General features: G+C 43.3%; 1 protein-coding gene across 6 annotated transcripts in view; it reads right to left on the bottom strand.

Annotated features, from left to right (window-relative positions):
* LOC109639741 (gamma-aminobutyric acid receptor subunit beta-3-like) overlaps positions 1–19,776 on the bottom strand; it is a 75,960-nt gene that overhangs the window by 21,344 nt on the left and 34,840 nt on the right. For 4 of the 6 annotated variants that reach the window (XM_069521281.1, XM_069521279.1, XM_069521280.1 and 1 more), the window contains 6 exons: positions 18,738–18,785; positions 16,875–16,966; positions 16,673–16,740; positions 6,756–6,976; positions 4,213–4,295; positions 3,461–3,598 (listed from right to left, as the gene is read on the bottom strand). In XM_069521281.1, coding sequence (XP_069377382.1) covers positions 3,461–3,598; positions 4,213–4,295; positions 6,756–6,976; positions 16,673–16,740; positions 16,875–16,966; positions 18,738–18,785 — 650 coding nt within the window. Of the gene's footprint in view, positions 1–3,460; positions 3,599–4,212; positions 4,296–6,755; positions 6,977–16,672; positions 16,741–16,874; positions 16,967–17,055; positions 17,568–18,737; positions 18,786–19,776 lie in introns of those variants that run through there. The other 2 variants (XM_020103364.2, XM_069521282.1) reach the window with 2 other exon arrangements.

The raw sequence follows: 19,776 nt of genomic DNA, 5'->3' as shown, positions 1-19,776 counted from the left end.
CCCTCGTGGCAGGGGGGTCACACTCAGAGTCGTCTGATGCAGCCTGCCCCCCCGCACCCTCTATCTATAGTATGGTGTTTAAAATCCATACACATCGTTTCTGTGCAATCACACAGATGATGTACGACTGTCACTGGTTTTTGTGACATGTCGCCTACACATCAAAAACAAGTTCCACTTGACACTTTCTTGCAGCAGCACCCTCAGTGCCTCCGTCTATAGAAGTATGAGATTACTGCACCCTCCTCGGTGATGGGTAATGTTCTGACTATGCAAGACGACATTCATTTTTAAAAATGTTTTTTAGTCTTTCTGAAAACCAAAAACATCGGAGGAAGATATGAAACATGGAGATTCAGTTGAGGACTGGATAGACAAGTTGCATCAAACATCATTTGGAGAGTGAGGTTTTCATGATTGTGTGCAGAGAGGAAGAGCAGAAGAGCTTTGAGGCATAAAAATGAGTTACAGAGCTACACGAGTAAAAGAATCTCTACTTTCAGGGCTATTTTCAAAAGCTGTTAATGAAGCATTTCATGTTTTCGAAATCTCAACGAATTGGTTTGTCAAAAAAAAACATGAAGCAATATACTGAATACAGCCATGATGTCTGGTCATACACATGCACACTGTATGTACATGCACAGGCAGTGTTTGTATGTGTGCTTAGAGAAGAATAATTAATGTTGAGGGCCTCATAGCACATGAATATATAATGCCACAGATCCTTGGCTGTTTTTCTGTCAGAGAGCAGGATAATTGGCATCCAACCACACCTCTTACAAGATACACTGTGGCTGCGGCATGTATGGCGGTTGGGGGAGGAGAGGCGGTGAAAGTAAAAGAAGTGATAGAGCGGCTGACGGAGAGACCAGATCAGAAAGGAGGGATTGAAGAAGAGAGGAAGAAGGGGGAGTGAAGTAAAGTCGACTGGTGTTGGAGGAAACCTGGTCATTAGCCAGCGTGGCGGGGAGCCTTTGACGCCTTGCACACATCCTGCCAAGAGCACCGGAGCAGACCGCTGGACGCTGAAGTTTAATAGTCACCACCCACTGGGGACATGCAATGCATCTCGTAAACAAGTGCACTCGGCACATTTCTACGAGATGAACGTGGAGACACAACAGGAGTGATGGAGAAAGCAGGGCAGCAACATTCTGAGATAAAGACACAAAATGAGGTCGAAAAAGAAAGTGAAGTCTCGAGCTGTGACTCAGACACTACAAGATGAAAAAAAATAAAAACCTATAAGAATGATTTACTGTGTCCTCATTAGACTGGGGGTGGCTCTTCCTCACGAGCACGTCTTCTGTGAGGAATTACGCCATCTGTAAATGTCACAGAGCTTTTTATTTCCCTGCCATGGCTGCGGAGAAGCTGCCTCTCTGAATGCGTCTCCGCTGACCAGATTAAATGGCAGTTGGTTAGGGAGCGTCAATAAAGTTCTCTATCTGGGTCTGGACGTGCACATAAAAACCTCATTAAGTTAGGAGCCTGGTGCACCGCACATAAACACCAAAGTTCACGGAATATATTAAATACCCCTGCGGGCCATGAGGCTTGTTGAATTACTCTTCTACACTTTGTCAAAACAGCAACTCAGATTAATTGCGACGTGAAATACAATGTGCAAATGTTTTTTTGTCTTGTACAGTAACTTGACAAATTGCCGTAAGGTGTTGCCCTGTCTTCTAATTAATTTCCAAGAGAGATAGAACAACCGTCATTGTGAGCCTATAAATAACCCTGACTGATGTATTTCACAACACTGGTTAATGACGACGCCAACGTCAAAAGATTTATTCGCAGCCCGCACCTCTTCCTGGTGTTTATTTGCTTCCTCAGAATCTGTGCTGCGTTTTTCATCGATGAATATTCATGAGGGGTTTGGAGGATCATCTGGTTTCGCTGCAGGGCATCAAAACTACTGTTGGCTTTGTTTTCAAGTCCTTTCAAGATGTTAGATTTATGTATTTTACTGTGCAATGCATCATGAGAGCTTTGATGCAGGAACAGAAACCCAAACACATCATGTAGATTTATTTTGAAGGTGAAAAACTATTTGAATTGCCTTTTTAAATGATTGATTAAGACGTCCAATTAATTTTCCATTCAAAGGCAAACTATTTGAAGAATAAATGTGAAAAGATGCAACTTTATTCCAAAGTTAAAACAGCTTACGTGATCTCAAAGAAGAGGTTTTTTTGTTTATACCTCTATCAAGGCTGTCTCGCCCCTGCCCATTGCTTTGCTTGTTTGTAACCAAGATAAAACAAAAACTAATTAAAGGATTTTTCCACAAACTTTGGTGGAAGCATGTTATTCTCCTCTGGGACGTTTTTTCCCCCCATTTCATCTGGGGATGGAAGCGGATCCAGGAATTGTTTTTCACTTTTTTTAACATTGTTTTTTTTGGACATTTTCACCAAAAATCTGTCTCATTAAGGATATTGATATCTGTGAATCTGAAACTTGATAAAGGGGACTGTCGGGCCTTGTGTTTGTTGTGAGTAAGAGCTTAGAGCATCGAGGGAAAAGGCACTAATGAGAATGGATCAACATTAAAATCTAATGACCCTATCAGTTGAGTGCATACGAAACCGCATTTAAATTGACTAGATCCGGGAAAATATTAGTTCCCTAAACGTGTCTGATTTTCTTCATCAACTTCCACAAATTATTCTCTTGCCGATCTCGCAATCTAGATCTGGATCCGCCCCTTGATCCGCATATGCACCAACATTCAGTTTCTCCCTGACCCTGACCACAACCTTTCAGTGTGGTAATCCGTCGAGTAGTTTTTGCGTAATCCTGCTAAATAACAGACAAACATATGCAGACATAATCTCTTGGACGGAGGCAATAGGGCTGATTAACTCACATTGTTATGTCATATTTATTCAAGACCGTTTCATGTAGGAAACAAACCCTGATGTTTGAAACCAACTTCTCCAGAGCTTTAAGATCCACCAGCTCCTCTGACACTGATCGTATTGACTGACTGAATTGATCGGAGCCACCGCCCACATTTTATTGACGTCAGCATGATAATGAAAAATAACAACCATTAATTATGAGATCACCTCTCAAAAGGTCAAGAGCCATCGTGACACGGACGAGATTAAACCGTGTAAATCACAACGTTTACGGCATGCTGCAGAGACACTGAGGAGATACTTCAAAGACCGTGCGTTTCCTCGAATCAACCCAATTAGAAGCTCCGACAAACACAACTTTGACTCTGAGGATTGAAGATCAACAATGAAGCCTTGGCACCGAAAGGTTTGCAACAGAAATTGATTAAATAATAAGCTTGAAAAGAAGCCAGCGCTTGATGTGAGCGATATCATTTAAAATGTAACATGCACTTGTCGGCCTGTCATGCATTATCCATAAGGGGAATGTGTGAGTGTGTGAAGGCTGGAAAAAGACACACAACACATCGCAGTGCAGCATTTACCTGTGGAAAAGACAACGTTTCTGGACACCAACTTGTAATCGACGATGGAGAACTGAGGCAACTCGATTCGCGTCACCCCCGTCACAGCCGTCTCGCCTCCTTTCCAGTAGAACTCAATGTCGTCCGTGGTGTAGCCATCTGTACACACACACACACACACACACACACACACACACACACACACACACACACACACACACACACACACACACACACACCAAGGTGTAACCATCTGTCTAAGCAACACTGGTGACCAAGATATTCAGTGTTGCTGAGCATCCATGGTCATTTGGGAAGAAATAAAAATCTTTTGAAGTCGTTTCCAAGAACCAGACGTTGCTTTGAAAGTCAAGTTGTTAACGGGTTCATTTGCGTTCACTAAAATTGTTTTAAAAAAATTGCAGAAATTTCCTCCGTCCTTGGCAGCTCTCGCTTCACTTTTATTATTCCAATAGAATCCAATGATTAGATTTTACACTGAATGCGATAAATCGGCTATTTAAACTAAATAAAGACCAGCGGCGGTCGTGTCCCTGGTAATAGGAGTTAGCAGATAACAAGCGAGTCTGCAACCTTTATGGAAGTGCAATGTTAAACCTGTTTTGTCATATACGACATATTTAAAACAAAAATAATGAACCCTGTTTCACTCAAACTGCAACATTTCACACACGAGACCCTGTCGGTTTCCTTCCCAGCCTGCAGCACAGCGTTGAATGTCATCCCCAGCGGCTCTCGGCCGTTCTACTCACAGCTCTCTATCTCCAGGGTGCAGTTCTGCTCGTCCAGGGGATACCTCCTGAGATCCATCATACACGCTGCCGTTGTCGTTATCCTGCAGAAAGATGACACAAATGGGGTAAGAGAGGGAAGCCAGAGAGAATCTATTTCAGACTCAGTATGTGATTTACAAAGTGAAAGAAGATGGATGAGGATGGAATGAGGAGGAAACTTTGCTCTGGACCATTTAAATGATTATAAAAGTTGGATTAAAGCATTAAGGTGACAGCACTGGGTCATGAGGAGGAATCCCTTTGTTTATTGGACGTATGAGCTCAACCGGCTGCAGACAGTTAAAATAAGCAGCAAAGTGAAATGCAAATTCTAAATGATTTAGTCAAAGTCTGGCCTGATTAAGAGCCGGCTGCTTGGCAGGAGGCCACTGGATGTCTGCATTCAGCGTCAGACTCAGATGAGGCTGTGGAGCCAGGAGATTATGTTCTTATACAGCTAAGGTTACAAAAACTGAACGTAACGATATAGTGACGCACTGCAGTTTATATATTACGTGATATGATACAACTGTTTAAATGATTACATCATTAAGATGGAGGCCGGCTTCACTTGTTCATTCTGAGCTACATTAAAACTCACATTTAATTACATGATTAAAATCCTCTGGTTTTATCAAATGTTAAAGTTATCAGAATATTTTTCAGTTTTGTAAAATACACAAATGAACCAAAAACCTTCAAATAAATCTGAGAAATGATTCATGGTACAAACTCGACTAAATTCTATACAAATGATATTTCATCATTTGTATTTCCACAACATCAGAGCTTCGGACTTGATTAAATCTAAAGGACCTCTTGACACTTGGGTCTTTATATTTATATATATGTTTGAATTATTTACTTAACTTTCAGACATTGCATATCAGCTTTTTCAAAACAAAAGCTCTGCAATTCAGTTCGATATAAATCATTGCAACCACAAAAAGAAAGTTTATTTTGAAGACAAATTGTATTTATATTGAATGCATCAGGTTTCCAAATTGCACCAAACTCGGTACTGTAACTCCCATGAGCACTGAGAAAACACATTAGAGTCCATTAGATGAGCGGAGATATGCGCTCCTCATACAGACGGACACAGAGACAGACGTTTGAGGAATAAGTAGACAGATCTATAGCTTCAGCTAATAATCTTTAGTGAAACACAACAAACATAAGTTAAACGTACACATGATAGGAATGTGTATCCAGCCTCACCTGAGCCATAGGACATTTATGTAACACCTCATATCACAAACACCACGTCACACATCTCCCTCTCACATTGATCCCCTCAAAGCATCGAGAGGTCTATAAGTAGCCCACGAGGCTAAGTGCTATGAACTCCAGTTGCATAAGCGAGCACGGCTGCATGACTGTTAAGTATGAACACAACACATGCATGCAAGCACACATGCAGGGACGCACACGGGCGCGCACACTTTTCGCTCTGAAGTCTAATAATTCAAAGCATGCATCCATATTCATGGTCACAGTAACTCTTCTGAACGAGCCTGTCGCAAAGATCAATGGAAATTCAAAACAAGGGCTTTACGACACAAATATCAAACAGCAGCTGCAGCTTGGCGTGGCATTAATGCACCTTCCAAACTGTTCATAATGGAACATTCCCTGTTTTAAAAAATCCACTGCTGAGGTGCCCTTGAGCATCGCACATAATCCTCTGGCTGCAGCAGCAGGGAAATTGCCAAACTCTCAGCCTGGGCAGCCGCGGTGCTGCTGTGTGTAATAGAGCTTTTAACACACAGAATTATCTCCACACTGGGAAACATCTGAGAACACTTTGACCCTGAGATTCACTTTGTTGCCTGTTGTGGGGACTGTGGCTCATTTGCATGGCCCAGAAATTGCGGATTAGCGCTCGAACAAACAACTCAATTGTGCCGTTGCATTGTGTTCAATAATTACTTCTAGAATTTTCAGACATATATCAAAGGATGAGGCTGAAGTTATTTAGGGCTGGGCAATAAAACATTTTCTATAATCAACGACAATAAACAAAAGTCCAACTTATCAATAGTGCAAGTATAGTGGGTTTAACTCCACCTCAGACTTAACTTATAATGGTTTTAAACGTCCAAAGATACTTTTAAACTTCCTTGTCTATGTCTTTCAATCTCGGGCAAATCTTTTTTAAATGCATCACAAATATATAGTTCCATGTGTAAAAAATGTCAATAATCCCATAAAACACCTTTTTAGCAAAACAGTGGGAAAGACTACATTTGTCAGGGACTATTTTCAGTAGCGGATTAACATACATTTGGTTCTCAACCGAGCAGGACGTTGTATGTGGATTCCAAAATAAACCTGTGAGGAAAATATATACCCGGCTATAACTACACAACAATTACATGATGCTCTTTGCATTGTGTTTGACAATAATACAAATATTATATTATCCTTTCCTACACTGTAAACACTTCAGTTAAAACATTGCACAACAACTAATCTACTACTCTTCTGAACAATGTGTTGCTGCTCAGAGAAGACGTTACCTGAGGCCGTAGAGAACGGTTCCGTCAGGATGCAGGCGGATCATTCTGTTTTTGACCGTGACTCCGTGGACGAAAGACTTCTTGTCGTTGAGGAAGTACGTGTCGGGGACCCAGAGCTGGTCGGCGACTCGGTTATCCAGGGTCAAGTTGAGAGGGATTCCTAAGTAGGCGAGACGCTTGTCCCTCCAGTACTGCTGGAAATACATGGTCAACGTGTAGTCCTACAGATACAAAGACAGTGAAGGCAACAGTGTGAATAGGTTGAATTTGATTAAAACATATTTTATTCTTATAATTCAAAGTTGCTGCTTATGCTCCTATGACATGATACAGCATCCTACGAGCTGCAGGGAGTGTGGGCCAACCGGTTCACAAGCTGCACACAAACTCTCAGAAGGGCCATCGAAACACAGTAACTCATACAAAACCCAGTGCACAACAACGTGTGGGCAGGCTGACTCACGTAGCTGCAGCTTTAGTGGGAAATTTCACTCAAAATCTCGACTAACACATGAACAAAGTCGTAATATGTTCCCAGTAAAGACAAAGTGATTCAGAAAGAGCCCAGAGTTGAAGTGTAATGGCTTCTGAAACACGTGTTATCTTACGTTTCATTCAAAAAGGTCGTCTCCGGGGCAGAACTGGCTGTTTATATTTTTGTAAGTAAGTAGATGTGAGCCAAGCTACTGGTGTTGGTACTGTACTGTTATTCTCTCCGTTTATGGGACGAAAATCTGTGAGTCAAACAGAAATGTTTTAATTTAAACACAATCGTAGCCGTGTCGATCAAACTGTAAAGATTTTGGGGGAAAAACTAATTTCACTGCTTCAGTCTGACTTCGCCTGCATCATTTCCATTATTGATTAATCAACACGCTTGCAACCTGTGGGGTGTTCCTCGCCTCTCGCCCAATGTCAGCGGAGATTGGTTCCAGCCCCCCCATGACCCTCGAAGCATAAGCTGTATACATAATAGATGGATGGTTCATCTGTCAGTCATTATTGACCAACCTCACAACATTGATCTGAGGCGTCTGATGTTTTTTTTTTACATGATTTAATCTGTGATTGCTCAGTTGGAACCTGTTTGGAATAATACTCAGCAGTTGATTGGTTGAATTATCTGTCTATAAAGGTTAAAGTTATAAAGAAACTTGTAATCTGATCTCAGAACTGTGAGGTGAACAAACTCTGAGGCTCAAATGATTGGTTTTCTTTTAAATCAGAGAATTGTTTGTGAATACGAAGGTGTTGATGTAAGATTCTGATGTCGCTCGTGTTTTTATGAGTCACCAACCATCGCCATCTGGCACTTTAGCCAAATTGGCAAGAAGTCCCACCACGAGGATGCTGTTCTTTCAGTGCTGCTATTAGCTTGTATATGTAAAAACCAATGTTTTTATTTTGACCAGAGCAACAGCGGAGATAGAGGACAGAGCCTCTCCCTCCTTCCTCCACATCCCATAATCCATTTACCCGAGCTAACTGTCCCCCTCCTCTATTTCTGATTCTCTCAGTGTGTCTGCACCTCTCTCTCTCTCTCTCTCTCTCTGGGCAATGCCATGATCTCCCCTCTCGCCCGCTGTGGCCCTGAAATGAAACCTGTCCGCACCAAGCTGGTACTGGCAAAGGCACACATGTCCGTTGGCGCTGTGGTCTCCAGGTGCACGCCGAACGGGAATAAAAAAAAAAAAAAGTAAAAAGGAGATTAAAACAGCCACTGCAATATAAGCGTGGCTTTCCAAAAAGATTTGTGTGCGTTATGTAACTGGAATAGTTATTTGTCTTTCAGCGCCCGTTCATGCTCTATCTCGACACTAATGCTTCCAAAACACTGGAGGTTTTTCATTTTCATGAGATAACTGAAGAATAGAATGACGCAGTGCTAATCCAGGCAACAGACTCAAAGTTTTTTGTTTTTTTAATACTTGATTCTGGTTTCCAGGTTTGGTTTGCACACAGAGATGTGACCGGGGAAGATCTTAGTCAGCACAGGATACAGATTGGTCACACAGCACGAGATGGAAAGCTGATTGGCTCCGGGCCATAAACGGGAAGTCATGGGGTGGTTGGTTTCTAAAGCCCCCAAACATTGGACGGATCTGTGGCTCCGAATTTCCACCGATAATGTGGAAATACATTTCAAATATAAGGTGGTAAGAGAACCATAATTTATTTTGGTACTAGGATAGTCTTCTTTGGTTTTGGTCAAGTTATTTAACACAACTCTTAATGTTGCAACTTGATGGATTAAACTGCAGATCATTTGTTCAATTATTTGATTGATTGATCAATTAATTGTTTAGTTTTTTCCTCCTGGTGCCTACATTACCCACAATGCAACCGCGCTTAACTCACTTGATGGTTACGAGGAGCAGTAAAATCACTTCTTTCCACCGTCACACTCCTCATGGAGTCACAAATTATTCACACACTCCCTTACACCTGGAAACAGACTTTGATTAACAGCCCTGGAGGATGAATGTTTTGTTGCTTCAGTGAAACTTAATGTATCTGTATTGATTTTTTTTTCTCCTTCTATCCACTTAGAATAACTTGCACCGAAGCACTGAAGCCGATCCTCTCCTCGAGAGCGAATCATTCCTCCGCTACGTTGAGCGACAGCAAAATAAATCCTCGTTACTTTCCAGGATTTTGTGACTTAAAGGGAAAATAAGTGTTATCAGTCATAGTCCCATTAAAGTGGATAGCAGACGTCCCCTCTCCTCCATCACTCCCTATACAAATGACTGATGTCTCTCTCACTCTGCCTTGTTTTGACCCCGATCACTTCTCCCCACCCCCCCGCCTTCAGCGGATGCTTTAGGTATACATTTCCATCTCCCGCCAGCGAATCAGCAGGTGGGCAGCCCCGGGGAGCGGCTGCAGCAGCGCACGCCTCGTACTACATAAATGATTCAACTCAACCGCGTACCCTGTACAAACACACGGCCAACGAATCCTCATCAATGTTGCATGGAGACAATCAAAATGAATTTCAGATGAGGACGAGTGAGTCTTAGCAGCACCTGCCCTGGAGAGAGGTGAGAGAGGTGGGCTCAGATTTTCTAGGACTATGGATTATGAATTATTGACAAGTCTCCCATTTCCCTCAACACATGAACTCCCAGTCCACACATCTGCTTTGTTATTAGAGTTTGTTTTCAGCGGTGACCGGCACAAGTGAATTTCAGTGAGCCTCAATTATTAAATTAATGGGACCGGATGCCTACTTTAATTCAGGGTGTGTGAGAATTCATATAAGCAGAGTTTTGGATGTGAACTGACCCATATTCAAGTTAATCTCCCTCTCTCTCTCTCTTTCTCTCTCTCTCACACACACACACTGGCTGTGTCGTGATCCCGCCAGAATCGAGGAAATATCCTGCTAACATTGTTTGTCACATGGCATATGTTCCCCTTTCCCCGGCATATGCTGCCATCGTCACACGCCGCGGCACAATACAGAAAGCGTCAATGCGAGCGACGTGAAAACAATAACGGCCGCATCGGTGCAAGTTTCCCTCGACTTAACTTTGCATTCCAGCGCAGTAGGAGCGACGTGGTGATGTGATGTGTAATCGGTGTGTACGCCATATGAACCCCTCCTGTTCTGTAAAGCAATTTGAGTCACTTCAATGTAATTTCCGAGCGTCCCCCGGGGACGGCCCAGAGGCGTAAATCACTGCAGTGTGAGGGAATCCCTCAACAGAGCCCCCCCTCCCTGCTGCAGCTATAGAATGGTAAAAATAGCACAGTCCCTTACTGAGCGCAAACACGGCGAGGTGATTGAATTGGGCCTTTTCCTCTAAATGACAGTGTTGGCCTTCGATATATTGGATGATTTCCTCAGCGTGTAATATTTGATGATGTATGGCCTCATGACGAGAACAGAGGGAGCACGGGGAACAACCTTTGGTGAATGTACAAACACACCACCATTTGTCTCTTGTATGAGCAGAGCCACTGTGACACTGCAGTACACGATACACACACTTTATTTCATTTTCTTTCCCCTTCTGCTTTGTTTACATTTTCATATTCAGCAAAGTAAACTGATTCAGTCTTTTATAAAGTGATCTGCTCCGTTCGACACCCTATTTTCTTAAGTTGGCCGTTAGCTTCAGGTTTTGTTGGCTTCAGTGTGAATGTGTGTCATACATTTAGATAACGGATACTAGCAGAACACTTGATGGCAAAACTGGGGGTTCTGCCGCAGAATATTAGGCATCGACCAAACCAAAGACAGATAAAGGGCTTCATTGTAAGAACAAATGAACAAATACTTCTGCTAATAATTTTAACTTTCACCAACTTGTTTACAATTCTATCTTCCGTAACCTTCATAAAAACAACAATACATTTTTGGTAGTTGCCAATTGATAAAGGAAGTTAACAACATTTTTATTTGTTTAAGAACGTCCATCCAACATTCATTAATACCGGAAATTACTAATATAATAAAATTGGTAATAAGTTATATTACTATTTACATATTGGTTTTCATTCATTAGGCTGAAATGAGCAATTTACGTGCACAGAAAGTTTGGTGAATCTGTCTTGGAAGCAAACTCTGTGTCAGTGAGATCTGAGATAAGGCTCCGAACATGAATGTTGGATATCTGATTGATTTCCGGACTTTTGAAAAGCTAATGTTACCCAGGAATTCACACAAGAAGCAGAGATTAGACGAAAGCCTCATTCTGCTGTTGGAAATCTTTTCACAGTCTTCTAATCAACTAGAAATGGCTATAATTTATCTTAGGACACTTTGTGTTTAGTGTTGAGCTTCGCTGCTTGCGACTGATCCAGTTTAGAAGCTACTTCATATGCACAGCAAGTACAAGAATCCTGATTATCACATTTATCATTGTTTTGGCAACAAGTCACTCCCCGTCTCTACTTTACTCCGGGTCATCTCTCTTCTGATAACTGTAATAACCAATATACACCACATCAATATCACAGTTATTAACCCAGACATGTGAGGCTTGATTTCCCCTGACCTTTTTTATTTCCTATCATTTCAAAAACCAACAGCTTTCTGTTCACGTGTTCGATTTCTGTAGGGGTCCTTCCTCTCCTTCTAAAAACCTCATACATCTGCTGTGTCCATTACAGTAAGTTGACGACGGCTGCTGCTGACTGATGACCTTTGCGGTGACTTCCATCATAAATCCAGTCCATAGGTTTTTTTTTTATTTGCTGAAGCATAAAAGAAACAGAGAAAGAAAAACGAGTTTGGCGCCTGTCAATTTAAAATTCCCCAGGCCATTAGCAGCAGTGTCTTAAAGGTGTACGCCACTCAGAGATGTGCTATTGCCCCCTCCCCTCCTCCTCAAATGATGCGTCCTTTCAGCGGGTTGGTGCTCCGAACCAGGAAGAGTCGGCTTTGCTTATTCTACTGTAAATCTCAGTGATCATCCTGCAGCGCATTCTCTCCCGAGGCCAATTACATTCCATCAGGCAGGAAGCCGGATGCCGGATAAAAGACATGGGGGTATATTAAGCCACACTCAGAGCACATGAGGAAAAAAAAAAGATACGCTCTTTCTGCATAGCTGCAAGATCTATATAAGTTAATTAGTGTGACATAGTTAGCACATTGGCAATTTCTGATTCCAAGGTTTATTTTATGCGGGAGGGCACGCTGTCGATGGATTTTCTTGGTGATTGAGACACAATCGGGTTCGGACCAGGAGACGTTATTAACCCCAACGCCTCATAGAATCATCCTGGTGTCAATCAGCTGAAATCTACACGCATGCATTACCTGAGACATGAAGCAAGGAAAGAAAGAAATCACAGAAAAGCCAGTTTATGAGCAGCAGGAACATTTGGGAAAGACAAAATCTTTTCACCTCCTCTCTGACGCCCACATGCAGTCGTGGGTGTTCTAGCTCGTTCAGTCTGTTACACTGACGGTCCAGGCTCTGACCGCTTCCCCGTGTGAGTGGCTCTACCTTCATCATGCCGTGATTTCATTTACCAAAGTTATGATGACTTTCACGAGGGGCAGATAATGAACTAAAGGCCTTGATGATCTGTAACTGCAGCAGAGACGTCACTTTGTACAAAAGAACCCACACCCACAAACCTTCTTGATAAGGATATTTTGGAACATTTTAAATGCACGATTTCCACCAACATTGACCCAATTTTCGGAAATAAAAAAAGCTCCTGTGTGTGATTAGCATTTCAAAAGTGTCACATTTTCAGGTGATGCGTTCTGAAGTCTAGTCTCCGAGCAAGCAAGTCATCTATTTTGTCTTGTTCTGATCTCGTACTGGTGCGTGTCTCTCATCACCGCAGGCCCCCGGCATGCGGCAGACGAACCTCAGAGGTAATTAGCGCCGTTCTCAGACGTTATAGCATCTGCCGGTGCAGGAGGTCGCGCTCTGCGGCGGCCTCGGAGTGTCAGAAAGTGACTGAGTCAACCTGCCCTGCCAGGTGGGTTGTTGGAGGGGCCAGATGCTGCGTTCACTCGGCTCCCACCCTCCTCCCTCTGCCTCTCTGGCTCGTCAATCCCTCACTTTCTCCTCTCGCCTCTGCTTGATTCATCTATTCAATAAATCTTTAGGTCTGACAGTTCTCCTTTATTCTCTTGATCTGCCCGAGCGTTGTGTCCAGAGCAAAGACCCCCCACCCCTTCTGTTCTTGCATGGGTTGATGAAATGAACTCCCACTGAACATAAAACCAGAGTGGACGTTTATAAAGGTGTCAGCAGAATATATGTGTGAGGCAGCAAGTAGCCAATCAAAAACAGGTCCACTAAGTTTTCACTGGTTGTTTTTAGGGACCATTAATAAATTACTGGGGCTGTCTTATAATCTTATAATTCTAAAATAAACTCTTCCCTTCAGTATCTCAAAATAGATCCATGGAAATTCATCATGTGGCAAACAGCAAACATCAGACGGACACACAACTACAAGAATTATTATTGATGGCAAAAAATAGGTAAATAAGTAGTTTGAATCATCATCACCTGGGTCTAAAGTTTGAAAAGTTTGTATTTATAAAGCAGTGAGTTAAAAGAGCTGCTCTCTGCTCGAGGCAAGACATGAAAAAGAAGAAACCTTTACCTCCTGCACTCATTTACCTGCAACTTGCTTAACCAATAATTATCTTTGATCACAACAGTAACCCTCAGTCTAACCTTTGGAAATGACCCTTACCGAGGCCATTAGGCGCTGATCTGGGATCTGACAAACTCGCCATGAAGCGGCAGGAAGACAACCTTTACTCGCCAATTGCACTTTGCGTACATGCAAACTTAAAAATCTGATTAGGCAGAATTGTTTCTTTCTTCATCTTCAGAGAAGGACCCAACCTCATTTGAGCTGAACAAGCAGTTCTTGTCTCAATAAACCCTCAACTTTAAAGACAACTTCCCTCTTTGCGCCTGCAGGTTGTTCCACCAGGCTAGTGGATTTAGTCGCTGGAAATTTTATTGAAATTAATGCAGAATGGTGCCTCACAAGTTAGAAATTGCCTCATCGGCAAAAGAAGCAAAGAGAGCAGCATTTATCTGGGCTGCGCTGTTTAGTGGTGCTGAAGGGACAAAGCATGGGACTGTCATTGTCGGGACAAAAGCACTCATTATCCATTTCCCCTCCAGAGCAACACCAATGCTAAAAATCGCAGATGGTCCCAGCGCCGGATGAAAAGGATCCACCAAATGTCAAACGCTGGGGCAAAAACAAAGCTGGACGCCATCCAGGGGGGCGCGGATGCACACGTGTGCTCCCTCTGTGCGTGAAGAACGATGTGGAGTCATTTGAGTTTCCAAATACAAAGATCATGTGATCATCTTAGTTTAGTTAATCAATCTGGTCACTGTGCTCATTACAATTGTCATTTCTTCATTACGTTGTGTTTACTATCACACAAGAATTAAAATATTCTCACATTTGAGAAGCTGCAACTAAGAAATACTTCTGTAAAATTTCCCCCAGAGCACCCACTGAAAAGTCATGTTTTCAAAGGCAGGAGTCACCTGGTGAGGTAATGATTGAGTCATTACTTTTGATCAACACCCGCCCACACACCACCTACCAGATACAGAAAAATCATCTTCTAATGCCGTGCAGTAAAAACTCGGTGTTTTTCCTCCTCCTGCTCACTAAGGCCCAGATGTTATACGTGTGAAATGATGTTCACATCCAGAGGTCAAGGTGTCAACTGCTGCCTCCGGACTGACCTGAATTTGACTCCTCGCGGCCGCTTTGCTTTGGCGACTATATTGTCATGAAAGCACACGGGCTCAGCAGCGTCTCTAATAAAAGTCAGAACGGGCTTGCCTACACACGCAGCAGCCCGTGAAACATGACAGAGTAGAAGGTGTTGTTCCGGGAGCGGCGGTTGTGTCCAGGGAGTTTCAAAGGCCTGGATCCAAAACCAATTACAAGCAATGGCCACCATTCAATCTGACACCTTACAATCCTGCTTTTCTGCAAAGGGATTAAAACCACAGGCAATGAGGCGAGGCGGTGTCAGTTGTTTCCGGTGCAATTTGGGTCATCGAGGGCTGATATTTTAAGATGCAATAGCCTGAAGTTACTTTCCTGCGTGTGGGTACATGCGTCAACACGGGCAAACTGCATCCTGCTCGCATTAGCAAATCCAATCAGAGTTCCCTGATAGCTGTCTGCTCGGAGGGACTCCTGGGTGGACACTCCTGAAACACTGGTAATTGTGGCTCCAGAGGTTAACGAGCAGAGCAAAGCGAGAACTAAGGTTTCCTCTGGCTGTTGGTTTGAAGAGTCTAACGTGAGAGGTGCACGTTTTCCCGATATAAAGTCTCCAGATAAGAATGAAAACGTACGAGCCAGTTGCAGTTTTTGTAACTTTTCCTGCCCCCTGAGTAAAATATGCGTAAAATGTCCGAGTGAGCCCACAGCAGGGAAACGACTATATCTAAGGGATGAAAAAGAAGAACCACACATGTAGAAGATGCCGACAGATATCACCTCAGAAAGACAACCAGATTTTCGAACAAGAACAGTGGATATGCTGTAAACAATAACACATGCTTCCTATGGCAGAATTTATACATCACTTCCTGCCTCCTGCTGCTCTACCCAGACTGCACCCCTCACCTGGAAGTTCTGGACATTGTCTTTTTTGTCTCACTCGAACAATCTCCCGCTGCGTTCTTCATATGTGAAAGACAAACTCCGGAAAATGTCCAGACACAGACTTCCCCACATTTTCCAGAGTTCATGTCTGTAAACAGATTTCATCAGCAATCATCTTCTAACTGATTAAAGCTCAAAACAGAACTTTGTCCTCCTTCCCTTTCTTTTCCTTTTGTTCATCCTCACTGTGACTCCAAGAACCTGCTGAACACATGGATCAAATCCAAACAGGAAGAGTGAAAGAGGAATGAAAATATTGGCCTGCTCATGTCGCTTTCACCGCAAATTGGCCAATTGGTGAATTCCTGCTGTTGTGAACATGTCTGACCCACACAATGTGAAAAATAAACTCCGGACCCAATTTCCCAGACGTGTGTGTAGTGCATGTTGGCATTCTACTGTACTGATGGGTAATTCTTCCCTCTATGTGAGTCAGTGCTGCTGTCTGACAATCAGCATTGTTGGAGAAGGGATCAGGAGGCTGCATTATGCTTATTCTCTCCACCCGGGCTGAGGGTTTCTGTGCATGTGTATGGTAACAACTGTGCTGCGCGAGATAAAGATGTTTTATTGCTTACAGGAAAGCCTGCCCATCCATCCTGGCGTCACATAATGGCTTCACAGGGAGAACTGGATTTACATCAGCACTTCCCCACTTGCAGAAATCATGTTGCATGAGTGCCAGTGCATCAGCGCACAGAGTTAGGGGCTGCGTTGCATTATGCGGTCGAGTAAACACAGAGAAACAGCATTTAGTGGCGTGTAAATCCACTCACCATGTTGACTTCTGACACCATGTCTATGCTGGCCACGTCTATGCTCATCCCAACTGCAACAGGGGCCCCTGGAAGAGGTTAAACAGCAGATTATGTGTGTGTGCACTGGGCCCACACCTGACCACAACACTGTGCATGAAACAGAAAGCTGGTTAATTTGAAGAAGGGGAGTGGGATTGCAAATAAACAACAACACACATACCTCCAAAGTCCGGCCTGAGTCGGATGTCATAACCCTTCAGTAGTTTGTCCACCGTCTCCTTCACGAATGACATGTTGCCCGGCTCATTGACGCTGCAAACCAGAGGAAAACATCTGCATCAATCAGCCAATCAGGGCAATAACCTTGACCTGTCCGAATGACAAACACAGCAGGCGCTCACCTTTTCGCGCAACACACAATCGAACCGACAACCAGTGCGGAAAAGACGCGGAATTGGCGCAGCCGGTGCAAAGCAAACATCCCCCTTTCTCCTTTATTTTGTTATTATCAAATCTCTCTCTTCTCTCCTGTTTCCTCGTCACCCCTATGTGTGTGTGCGCGCAGCCACAGCAGCAGCAGCAGAGAGCCCCCTCCCCTGAGATCAACGCACGGTCCAGGACGCGCTCCGGATCAGATCAGAGGAAATCCATGGATCTCTCCCCCCCAGAAAACGGGGGTAAAGTCGAGCCAAGGGGGAGAAGTCAGCGGCTGGAAGGAGTCAGGTGTGAAGGAGGTGACATCGCCTCCACGGTGCGAACAGTGGCTCCGCTTGTTCTCTGTGCAGGAGGATCTTACATGGAGCAGCTGAAGCGCATATTGATGAGCGGGGCGTGCAGGGACGTTGCTGCTGCTGGTGGAGGTGGTGGTGGAGGTGGTGGTGGTGGTGGTGGCATTCAGCTCGTTCAAACGAGAGAACACATGCACACTGTAAAAAAACATGCCCACCAGTAGCTGCAGTGCAAGTCTATGTCAGGGCCGTATCTAGACTGCTCAGATTGGGGTGGGTGGGGCGCGGGGCACCTGTCCACACAGTGGATTTGACAGTTTTTCAAGTTTTAAAGAACACTATTGGAAATTCAACCAAGCCGTGGTATAATAATAATAATGAAATCAGAGCACACATGCAGCTGATGGGTTCCAGTAAAGAAAACGCTGCAATAAACACTAGACTGAAGATTATTTTGTAGTACACGGGTGTAATTAATCTAAAATATGTTAAGTTCAAGACAGCAACAAAAACAGAATTGATCCCCCCCTCCAGGGACCTGAGTGGGATTGAACTGTCCTTTTTCTTGATTGATAAATAAAATGGCACAGAATAAAAAAAATTGGCCGGCAATGCACGAAATAGCAAAAAGCATTGTGAGAAATTATAAAAGCAACATAAGAGAATACAACAACGCATTTAAAAAGGGTTTTAACAGAATAATAGAATAAGTAAATAGAAATAAAAGAGTTTAAATGAGTTAAATAACAGCGCATGCATTGCTCAACGCAACAATTAAAGAAAATGTCTTCATCAGTTATACAACACGTGCACAGCAAATGCACTGAAAACTTGATGCAAAAACTTACAACACAACCAAATACTCAACTCCACAACCAAATACTCACAACACAACCAAAACCAAAGTGCTGTGAGTATTTGCAGCATGTGCCACACGCGTGCAGTTGTTTTATCTATTTGCAGATGTCTTCTTTTGTTGCGGATCTTGGATCGCTCAAGGAACACTATTCTTCTGTTCATTCAAATGAACTCATGGTAGATTTGAACTAATCTTATAAATGGTTTCACTGATTAGAACCAAGCATCTAGTATTTCCTGGATAAGATTTGACCAACTTGTTAAATTGGACATTTTTTACAGTGCCCCTCACACCAAACCACTTCCCCTGTGTTTCCTACAGAAATGGGACATGAATAATATAGAGTCAAGGAACAGGCTGAATCAATAAACCTATTAATCAATGCTTGTGATCGTCTATGATGAACTCTTCTCCTTATATGAAGCTGAGGGCTGTAAGCATGTCAGAGCTTCCGTGTGTGTGTGTGTGTGTGTGTGTGTGTTGTGACATTTCCTACCTAGTGTCATAGATGGCAAACAACTTCTTGTTTCCGTCAACAGCATTCCTGGAAGAGAAGGGGTGATGACATCATTAATTATACAGCAGCATTTCATCAATGAAATAAACAGGCGGGTAATTAATCACCAAATACAACCAATTACACAAACACAAATCCTACATGTGTATATAAAACATGCAACTAGTTCTGAGGTTCATTTTCTTCACTATTCTTGAGAATGTACATTTATGACATTTCAGTAAAAATCACTTTCATACTGTTCAAAGATCCCTGATTTCTTATGCAAGTTAATTGCATTTAAATGTAATTGATCTGTGTGTAAAGCTGCTGTTTTCTTTTCCTCGCCTGCGGCAAAGCAGGAATCTCAAACAGTGGGAAGTGGCTGTAGGGCAAATATTGAAAGGCTCTCTATTTCCTCTGGGAGACGCCCCCCTCCTCCTCACCCTCATCCATCCTTCTTTTCCCCTCACCCTCATCCTTCTCCTCCATCCTCCTCACCCTCCTGAACGAATATGCCCTGGCCGCCAGGCTGCGGGAGCTGTCCGCACCCGGCATGGTTCTGAAATCAGCCTCCCCCTGAGGAGACTCTGGTGCTTTCTTTACATCTCCCGTACACACACGTACACGTACGTACGTACGCGCACACACGCACACACACACACACACACACACACACACACACACACACACACACACACACACACACACACACACACACACTGCACCTTCAGTCAGATTACAGAAAAGTAGAGGGAGGTGAAATATCAGCAGCTCATTACCGTGTATGAAACATGGAGCTCGGCTTCCCTCTTATGGCAACAGCCAGGATGGAAACGACTTGAAACCCACACTATTCACATTATGAAGATTGAAAAGCTGAGTGGCCTGTTATTTCCCTCACTCACTCCTCCCTTGGTCTCCCAATAATAAATAGCTTTTACTGCCATTACATGGGTGGCAGACCCCAACCCCCCCACTGAGGCTTTGTCAGCCACATCTTGAACAGGAGGAGACTGAGAATTGTTGATTGCAGAGC

The sequence above is a fragment of the Paralichthys olivaceus genome, chromosome 24, assembly GCF_024713975.1.
Source record: "Paralichthys olivaceus isolate ysfri-2021 chromosome 24, ASM2471397v2, whole genome shotgun sequence".
In the NCBI taxonomy this organism is placed as follows: Eukaryota; Metazoa; Chordata; class Actinopteri; order Pleuronectiformes; family Paralichthyidae; genus Paralichthys; species Paralichthys olivaceus.
The sequence above is the reverse complement of the archived record's forward strand: the minus strand, read 5'-3'. Positions and strand labels throughout refer to the sequence as shown.